The sequence below is a fragment of the Lactuca virosa genome, chromosome 1 (assembly GCF_052849685.1).
Source record: "Lactuca virosa cultivar CGN04683 chromosome 1, Lactuca_virosa_CGN04683_v6, whole genome shotgun sequence".
In the NCBI taxonomy this organism is placed as follows: Eukaryota; Viridiplantae; Streptophyta; class Magnoliopsida; order Asterales; family Asteraceae; genus Lactuca; species Lactuca virosa.
In genome coordinates, this window is record NC_136426.1 from 104562032 (window position 1) to 104571779 (window position 9748).

The following is a 9748-nucleotide window of genomic DNA, read 5'->3' on the forward strand; positions in this document are numbered from 1 at the left end:
AAGGACCAATTTTGCAGATTTGTCTTTAATAAATTACAAAATAAATAAATTTGCATTCTCTTATGTATTTGTAATAGCTAGACAAAACTGCACGAATGGTCCCTGTGGTATGTCGAAAATTGTCACTTTGGTCCAAAAAAGTTTGGACTAGCATGAGAGGTTCAAAGTTTTCATTTTGTTGCAAGTTTGGTCCAACTTACTTTAAACTTTTTTGTAATGACGATTTTACCCTTCTTATTTGCTTTTTCAGTTTTTTTATTTATTTAAATTTTTTATGATTAAACAAATAAAAAGGAAAATACTTCTCCTCTCTCTATCTCTTTCTCACTTTCTCTTTCTCTATCTCTCTCTCCCCCCCTCTTTATCTCTCTCTCTCTCTCTCCTTCATCTACCGTATCTATTGCTCACCGGAAGCCACCGATGCCACCGCCGGAAATCGTCGTAACCGTCGGAAATCGCTGTCATCGCCTGAGATTCATAACGTCATGACCACCACGGCCTGGAAAACGAGTTTAAAGAGGTGGCCATCTTCCTCAACAAACCCTAGATCTCCGACCCTATCTTCCTTAGCAACCTATTCTTGTGAGTACAATCGATCTTCACCATCTTCACATCACCTTCTCAGGAGAGTTCCTTAGCAAACTGTAAGTGAGTTCTGAAACCCTTCACAGTGGCGACAACAGCTTCCAGATCTGAAAGTCGACATGAAGATTCGTGCTCCACTCCAGATCTACCTCTGCCTGCCATGGAAGTTTTCGATCTGAACAAGTTGCCTCCGGTGATAAAAATGTTTGAACCCTTGAATGGCAACAAAAGATGGTACGAGCTCTTGATTTTTCCAGAAAAAAATAGGTGGTCTAAGCCCTTTCGTCGGAGGTGATGGTTCATAGCAGATAGTGGTGTCATTTCGGTGTAGATCTGAAGCATTCCGACAACGCTGTAACTCGAGGTTTGTAGATCTGTGTAAGGTTTTCACGAAGAAGGTTGGGGCGATAGATATGGATAGGGTTTTCATGACGCTAGGCTGAGGCAAAACCATAATCTAGTCAAAGAAGAAGGATGACTGTGACGATGGGGAGCTGGATCTTTAGAGACGTTAGATGTTGTTGGTATGACGATGTAATCACGATCTGTTTCTTTGTGGCTGAAGAGATGGTGGGTGGAGTTTCTGGCGTTATGAATCTCAGGCGATGGCGGCGATTTCCGACGATTACGACGATTTCCGGCGGTGGCATCAGTGGTTTCCGATGAGCAGTATATGCGGTAGATGAAGAGAGAGAGAGAGAGAGAGATGGAGAAAGATAAAGAGAGAGATGGAGAGAGAGAGAGAGGAGAAGTATTTTCCTTTTTATTTTTTTTAATCATAAAAATATTTAAATAAATAAAAAAACTGAAAAAGCAAATAATAAGGGTAAAATCGTCATTACAAAAAAGTTTAAAGTAAGTTGGACCAAACTTGCAACAAAATGAAAACTTTGGACCTCTCATGCTAGTCCAAACATTTTTGGACCAAAGTGGCAATTTTCGACATACCACGGGGACCATTCGTGCAGTTTTGTCTAATAGCTATTACTATTATGTTTAGACTAAACTGCAAATTTGGTCCCTGTGGTTAGCAAAAAATTGTAGATGGAGTCCAAAAAGTTTCCAACTTGCACCATTGGTCCAAAATCACAAACTTTTTGTGGATTTGGTCCCTGAACAATTTGAAATGACTCTTTTACCCTTTGATTTGTTTTTTCTATTTTCTTTATTAATTTTAGTATTTAATTGTTTAAAAAAATAAAAAATAATAAAATCCTACCCCATCCATCCCTCTCCACTGGTAACCCCTATCCTCTCTCTCTCTCTCTCTCACACACACTTCACTTGCAAAACCCTCTTTCTCTCATCGTCTTCTTCATCCCTTCAATGACAAAAACACCAGGTAACATAATTTTAGAGCCACCTTAAAAAACCTTAAGCCACCACCGTCATTGAAATGATTCCCTAGAACTGGAGCAGTTTTTTATCTCAAATGGAATTCCCCTAAAAAGCGATTCTAATGAAAGATGGGGTCAATCTTCTAAATCATCCTAACCCACCCTCCCAATTCGTAAACCCCACCCCTCCCTTTCTCTATTGGGTTCATCACACACAAGAACAACCGCAAGTTAAAACCCATGTCTGAAGAATCAGAATCTGCATGTTGGACCTTCAAGAAATTGAATCAGAATCTGAAGATTAGGCCTTCAAGAAATTGAGATATGGAATAATGGTGTTGAACAAGTGTTTGAAAATCAGACCTTCACCATATAGATACACCGATGAACACAGAAATTGACACCACCTGAGCATCTAAAAACTCTAAAACCTCGGATCTGAACAACTACAAACATACACTAATGGTCGCTTCGCTCTTGGAGGTTCACCGAATGAAAACGTAGCTCCGAAGGTGAAAATCCTTTGTTGGAATGAGAGACTTAAGAAAGAGAGTAATAGAGGGAGGTGATGGCTTATCAATGTTCTCAATATGGTTTATCAGTATGTGTTCGTGTGTGTATGTTTGTTGAATCAGGAAGAGAGAACGAGAGACACAAGAGAGAGAGGTGTGTGTGTGTGTGCATATATGTGTGTTTAATCTGCATCAGTTTTTCCAAAACTTCATTATGTGTGCTCATATGTGTTGAATATGCATAATATTTTCCCCGAACTTCATTGTGTTCATAGTTTATGTATGTGTATCAGTGTATGATTGTGAATTAAATCAGTAACAGAGGGGCAGGGTTATCGGTGTAAGAGGTAGGGGTGGGAGGGTGATGATAATATTTTCTTTTTGCTTTTTTTTTTCAATTACTGAATTACTGAAATACATAAAAAAATACAATAAACAAAATGGAAGGGCAAAATTGTCTTTCTAACTAATTTTAAAATTTACAGGGACCAAAACCACAAAAAATTTCAGCTTTTAGACTAATGATGCAAGTTGAATACATTTTGGTAATTTATCCACACTTTTTGGATAACCACATGGACCAAAAATGCAGTTTTGTCTTATGTTTAATATAACAAGCCCAAATTTGGTGTGACCTTTTATAAATATTATTAATGGTTATTTGAAAGAGTGTTTTTCTCGTATTTAACCGTAGTTTTTGAATTTTGAAGTTTTATCCAAGGAAATACCACCTCATGAAGTATCATATGATCATAGATTCATATCCCTCAGACTTTCTCTCTCTAACTTTCCTTTGCACCGCTGTTTCTACATCTATACCCACGCGAAAAAACAACATCACCTCCTCATCTCTCAAATCCATCCACCTCTCTTCTCAAACAAAACCCACACCTCAAGATTACTAGATCACAAGTTTGAACAATAACCCGCATTGAATCTTTCTTCTTTCTTGAAATAAGCTTTCAAAGTCCAGAAGAACAACTCCCACGTCTTCAATTTCTGTATATCTTCGATCTTGAATATAAATGGTGGTAAAGATGATGAAATGGCGGCCATGGCCGCCGCTTTTATCAAGAAAATTTGAGGTGAAATTGGTGGTGAAGAAGATGGAGGGTGCGAATTGTGATCCTCTACATTCCGACCTAGAGAAGGATAATCGTAGGGTTGTGGAAATCAAGTGGAAAGGGCCCAAGATCACTTTGGGTTCATTTAGAAGAACAGCGAAGAGGGATTTCACAAGAGAAGGGGAAATCGTTGATCCGAACGGTGTTGTATTCTGGGATCAAGAATTCAATTCAGTTTGTACCCTTTCTGGGTATAAAGAAAATGACTTTCTTCCATGGGAGATTGGATTTACAGTTGTGAGTTCTTTATTTTCTCCCCTTTTAATTTATTTTTAATAATTATTTAACATTGTTCTGAATCTTCTTTTCATGTATATGCATTGAATTTCAATCGGATTATGTTTAATTGAATAATATATTCGGAATTATCATATGCTTTTACTAAGATATCGGATTTTTTTGCTTTAATCCAGGGATCAAACACAGGGCTGAAGAACAAGGTTCCTTTAATCGGAAAAGCCTACTTGAATCTTGCTGAATTTGCTACTTCTGCAAACGAAAAAGAATTCGAACTCAATATCCCTCTTGTTGTTTCATCCGGATCGACGGAGCCTCATCCATCTCTTCATGTATCACTCAGTTTAATGGAGTTGAGAGCTGCTCAAACTCAAAATCAATCATCGGAAACTTCATCGGGGGATAAAGACGAGCATTCAGCACTAAAAGCGGGATTAAGAAAAGTTAAGATCTTCAAGGAGTACGTCTCGATTAAAAGAGGCAAAAAAGCCTCCGGCGAGGATGATAATGAAATTAGCGAAAGCAGGAGTGACGAAGGTGACTATTCCAATTCCAATTCCAATCTTGTTGACTCTGAATCAGGCGATGATTCCGGAGACGGCGAATCGTTCGAGAATGCTAACGTTCGGAAATCATTTAGCTATGGCACGTTGGCATATGCAAATTACGCCGGTGGATCTCTTTTCGAGGACAATCTTTATTATAGTAACCAGAAATCCGATGAGAGTGAGCGTTGCTCACCGGAAAATGACCCGACCGCTTCGAGTTCTGAACAGAGTATAACTCAGATTCCGAAACGCAGCATCTTACCATGGAAGAAGAGGAAATTAAATTTCAAATCACCACCGAAGGGCGAACCGTTGTTAAAGAAAGATTACGGTGAAGAAGGTGGAGATGATATTGACTTTGACCGGCGGCAACTCAGCTCCGATAAGTCTCTAGTTAACCTACCTCAGGTAATTCTTCCGGCTTCTGAGTTTGGGGACGACAGTTTTGCAATCGGGAATTGGGAACAGAGTGAGATAATCAGCCGAGATGGGTGCATGAAGCTTCAGACGGAGGTTTTCTTTGCTTCTATAGATCAACGTAGTGAAGAGGCCGCCGGAGAAAGCGCTTGCACCGCCCTTGTGACGGTGATTTCCGATTGGTTCCAAAACAATCACAATTTGATGCCGATTAAATCCCAATTTGATTCTCTCATCAGAGAAGGTTCATCAGAATGGAGACGTCTCTGTGATAACGAAACTTACATGGTCCGATTTCCAGATAAACATTTTGATCTTGACACCGTCCTCGAGGCCAATCTCCGCCCTCTCTCCGTCATCCCCGGAAAATCTTTTGTCGGTTTTTTTCACCCCGATGAACTCCACGAGGGTAGTTTTGACTTTTTACACGAAGCAATGTCATTTGATAACATGTGGGATGAGATTAGCCATGAATCAGAAGCTTCTACAAACAGCGAACCTCAAGTTTACATAGTTAGCTGGAACGACCACTTTTTTGTATTGAAAGTCGATTCAGATGCTTATTACATAATTGACACTTTAGGGGAACGACTCTTTGAAGGTTGCAATCAAGCTTATATCTTGAAGTTTGATCGGAGCTCAGCAATTTTCAGACTTCCCGCCATGGATTCCGGCGAGCAGACTCCGGCAGCTGAGCAACCTAGTGATTCCGACGATAAGATTTGCTATGGAAAAGAATCGTGTAAGGAGTATATTAAGAACTTCTTGGCTGCCATTCCTATAAGGGAACTGCAAGCAGATATCAAAAAAGGTTTGGTTTCTTCAAGTCCAGTTCATCACAGGCTACAGATCGAGTTTCACTACACTCAGTCGCCACCACCACCTGCCACTAATGGTGTGGTGGTCGATGCCACGTCAGCACCGGTAACTGAGGTTGTCATATAGAGGACATGTGAGTTATCGGGGTAAAGCTGTGAGCTTTTTTTTACTAATGTTTCTTGTACCTGACTGGTTTGAATATGGAAAATCACAAAAGTGGTGATTATTGAGTGTTTTTAAGGTTAAATGTAAATGGGGTTTCAAAGTCTTTGACTTTGTGTGTTGAGTTTTCCCTTGTTTTATGGGGAGAGGGAACTGTTTGTAAAAGTCTTAACTGTGTATATGTCTTAAGTGTCTAACTTGGAATGTCTAATATGACTGTTATGAGTTGTACCATATGTAATGAAAGCTATACGTTGGTTTTGTAGTTGTTGTAATGATAATAATTATCTTTTAAGTAAGTTGTACTTTATGAATTAGGAGTTTGTACATATGTTGGAAAGCCCACCATTTTTAGTTGACATGAACATCGTCATCCATGGTTGTATACTTGTATTATCTCCTCCATATTGATTGTAACTAGTGCATTTGAAGTTGTACGGGGGTATATATCTTGAAAAGAAGAATACCCTTTTGAGTTGTCAATATATTCTTGAACTTTTTGAGTTCCAAAAGGTGTGGGGGTAGGGTAATGGTCATATCTCAAATCTCGATTGTTTTGGATATGAAGGAACTTTCTGATTCCAATTCCCAAAATTGGGGCAATTGGTATTTAGGGTTCTTGATTGTTGTAGGGTATATTGCAATTTTGATGGGTATGTTAGCTGTAAAGTTTCAACCTTTTCTAAAAGTTAGTGTTTGAGCACGTGGAAAGATTCTTCACTTCTGTATAGGAAAAATTCCCAAGCAACCTCTTATATGATTCTTTTAACTATTAGTGTATGTGTTCTATAGTATTTTAGATAGCCATTAGTAAGTATAGTTAGCCCATGTTATTCTTGTAGCCCACTCTCTTTCTAATTTGTATATATTGTAAATTCTAATGCTATCTTTCATTCATGGGAAAGTCACACGCTTTCATTAACAAGAAACTATTTTATTTTTTCTTAAAAATATATACGATTTAATAGCGAATCATCACGTTCTATATACAATCCATACATTTAAATCGGTACATAATAACCATAATCAGTCATATAAAACCATCGAAGATAATGAACATGAAGATATTCGTATTGAATTTCAAGAACTCAAGTATCCGCGAGTCCTCTCTTGGAGTCAAAGAAGAAACCAATGCTGAAATCAAATTTGATGCATGTGAGCTCATTTTTATCACCATCTTGTATCTTCAACGTAAGTGTGTACGAACCCTGTATTCATCAAACCGCATTATTACTTATTGTATCATATCCACAAGATTTTTTTTATTTTGTCAGAGTTACACAAGCAATGAAGGAAAGCAATAAAACAACACACATATTAACTACTCCAAACACTTATCCTTTTAAAATCGTCATTCAGGTTTCTCCACTTCAATCTTGATCAGGTTATTCGTTCAGGTCACTAAATTTCAAGTCACACTGTAACACTCAGTATCAGTAAAACCCACTTACAGGGGGAGCATATGTAGGCAAGAGTTGGGAATAAGAAATGGTGAAGTCGCCAGCAAGAATTGGGCAAGATGTTTCGGCGCAAAGGTCACCGGTCTGACCATAGACATGAAATCCAAAGTAAGCAACATCGATTACAACTTTCCCACTAGATAATGCTTTATCTGTATGCCAAAAATGAGTATAAATTTATAAAAAATAAAGCAAAACTCAAGTAAGGATATAAAAATAAACGTTGGTTTGTTGTTAATTAATAAAATAAATAAATAAATAAACAACTTACCTGTGAATGCAGAAATAGTAAAGGAGGTGACTTTGCCTTTTGTTATCGGGTCAGGACTGATCACAACTCCACTTACCTTAACGGCATATTCTTTCTTCTTATCTACATATATTATAATATTAAAATTAAAATAATAAGCATATATAAGACCATTATTTCATCAAAATTCAAAACTATGGTGATTAATTAAAAAAAAACGTAGTTAGAATAATTTTCTTTTGGCGACAAAATCGATGATATCAATTTCGCAGTTGAAAAGAAATAGGTATTGATTGACACACTATAATCAGAGAACTACATCCCAAAATCTAAGATCAAGTTTGTGCGAATTCCCCATTTATCAGTCTCCCAAAAAGCACAAAAATTCCCAGAAAATTAGGAATAACGCATTATTAAATCGAAATCAACCCAAACTCGATATCAAATTATGCAAAATTCGAGATGCTTAAATCGCAGAACACTGAAAGATGAAACTAGAAACTCACTGCAGTAGTTGAAATCTGTGGCGTAGATGGAAGGTACGGTTATGGAGAGAAAGTAAAGAAGCACGATGAACAACCGGATTCGAATTCCTTCCATTGGATTTGGATCCTTCAATCTGAGATGAGGTTGCAATTGCAAAGCAATAATTCGATGAGTTTAGATGATACTTCTAGTAATGTTGTACACTAATTTTAAGTTTATTTACTATTTAGTGCTCCATGTTTATTTCCTACTTAGTCTTCCATGTTTGGACCAATTTCTATTCAAATGGAAATTGCGCATCTTAGATTTATATAAAGATCGAAGGGAAAAAAATTATTACAATCAAATCGTTCATGACACATTAATCACTAATCACTAACTCTAAATTTTAGAGAAAATATACAAAAGTAGGTCCGGTAATCGTGTCATGATTGGGTTGACAGGTCGTAGGTTGACGAGTGGCGCATCAAAATACACCAACCCAAACATGACCCATTTAACTATATAGGTCACGGGTTTGCGGGTTTGGAACATAAATCCATATACGACCTGTCAACCCACTTATATATACGGGTTCACAGGTTGGCGGATTTGTGGGTTAGATTTGGGTTCGTGGGTCAAATTTCATAAATAAAATAGATAATCAAACATAAATAAATTCTAGAAGCAAATGAAAATTAAAAACATTCATGGAAACATGTTCAAACTAAAACATTAATACAAACATAGATAAAATCAAGTGCTAATGTAATTATAGCCACAATTCCCATTTTTTCTCCCAAAAAAACAAAATCAATTCTCCAACAATGTTTTCTTTTTTATGATAGAACTTCAACCTTCAAATAGAAACAATATGCAAGGTTAAAACACATATAAGTAAAAATATATAAATGTCATTAAAAATAACTCACTAAACATCAAGGTTATGGGTCAAATGGTCAATAACCGGAAGACAATGGTATCTTATCTTAGTATCCTACATTTCTACGAATAATATTTACGACATTTAAAAAATATATAACTTTTTTTATTAAAATTCCAAACATGTTGGTAGGACCTGTATGTTTTTTGACAAACTCATATATGACTTGTTTAATAAACAGGTTGACGGATTGAAAAACCCAACACAAACCCGTTTATCTTGTGTCATGTCACAAGTCGTGTCGAGTCTTTCTATTTTAGTTGGGAACTATAGCCAAATAGAAACCAATGTTAGGGATGATTTTGGAAATTTTTAGAAAATAAACTAGAATTGCAATTATGAGTAAAATATAGAGACCATATTTGTAATTTACTCTATTATGCTTTGCTTCTCTTGTTGGCCACATGTGGGCCGTGGCTGTGGCTGTTGGCCTGTTGCTATGCAGAACTCCATATGCTTACTGCTAACTGCTAAGCCGGTAATAACAAGAAGGTGGGCTTTAGTTTTATTTACTTCAAATAGCCCAATAACCACAGTCCAAATGATTTGACAAACGGCCTTGTCAAAAAAAAAATTCAACCCAACTTTTTTTTTTTTTGGTGTTCAAGCCCATATTTAAATAATTGGAGAGTGTTTTAGACTTTTAGTCATTTAGTGTTCAAATGAAAAACTTCCAGCTTGTTTAATTAACAAATACCTAGAAAAGAAATTGATTTAATAAAACACCCCCTATAACTTTTTCAATTTTAATAATTTTTTTGTTTGAAAAAACAATAAAAAAACTCAAATAATACGATGTTTATTCTAAATGTCATAATGAGAGACGGACCCATGTTTCAGTTATAAACATACACGGAAAGATTTATATGGATAGTAAGCTTGTGCCATA

The 9748-nt window shown here is 36.7% G+C and overlaps 2 protein-coding genes across 2 annotated transcripts; one reads left to right on the top strand and one right to left on the bottom strand.

Moving 5' to 3' along the window:
* Window positions 1-3144: 3144 nt before the first annotated feature.
* Window positions 3145-6040, top strand: LOC145155034 (uncharacterized). Its single transcript, XM_079075572.1, has 2 exons — window positions 3145-3795; window positions 3972-6040. Exons 1-2 carry the CDS (start codon window positions 3460-3462, stop codon window positions 5703-5705), a joined length of 2070 nt encoding a protein of 689 aa, XP_078931698.1. The 5' UTR covers window positions 3145-3459; the 3' UTR covers window positions 5706-6040.
* A 614-nt stretch (window positions 6041-6654) lies between these two features.
* On the bottom strand, window positions 6655-8189 carry LOC145106031 (uncharacterized). Its single transcript, XM_079043081.1, has 4 exons — window positions 7958-8189; window positions 7473-7574; window positions 7193-7353; window positions 6655-6949 (listed from the first exon to the last, which is right to left on the bottom strand). The coding sequence occupies exons 1-4, from the start codon at window positions 8049-8051 to the stop codon at window positions 6830-6832; spliced, it is 477 nt and encodes a 158-aa protein (XP_078899207.1). The 5' UTR covers window positions 8052-8189; the 3' UTR covers window positions 6655-6829.
* Window positions 8190-9748: the final 1559 nt, after the last annotated feature.

What these genes read in the sequence shown, in the direction of transcription:
- LOC145106031 (XM_079043081.1), bottom strand. Translation starts at nt 8,051, where the DNA reads ATGGAAGGAATTCGAATCCGGTTGTTCATCGTGCTTCTTTACTTTCTC. An exon ending in CACAGATTTCAACTACTGCA is followed by an intron (nt 7,575 to 7,957) that starts GTGAGTTTCTAG and finishes TAATATATGTAG; the next exon opens with ATAAGAAGAAAGAATATGCC. An exon ending in TACTATTTCTGCATTCACAG is followed by an intron (nt 7,354 to 7,472) that starts GTAAGTTGTTTA and finishes TTTGGCATACAG; the next exon opens with ATAAAGCATTATCTAGTGGG.
- LOC145155034 (XM_079075572.1), top strand. Translation starts at nt 3,460, where the DNA reads ATGGTGGTAAAGATGATGAAATGGCGGCCATGGCCGCCGCTTTTATCA. An exon ending in GGGAGATTGGATTTACAGTT is followed by an intron (nt 3,796 to 3,971) that starts GTGAGTTCTTTA and finishes GCTTTAATCCAG; the next exon opens with GGATCAAACACAGGGCTGAA.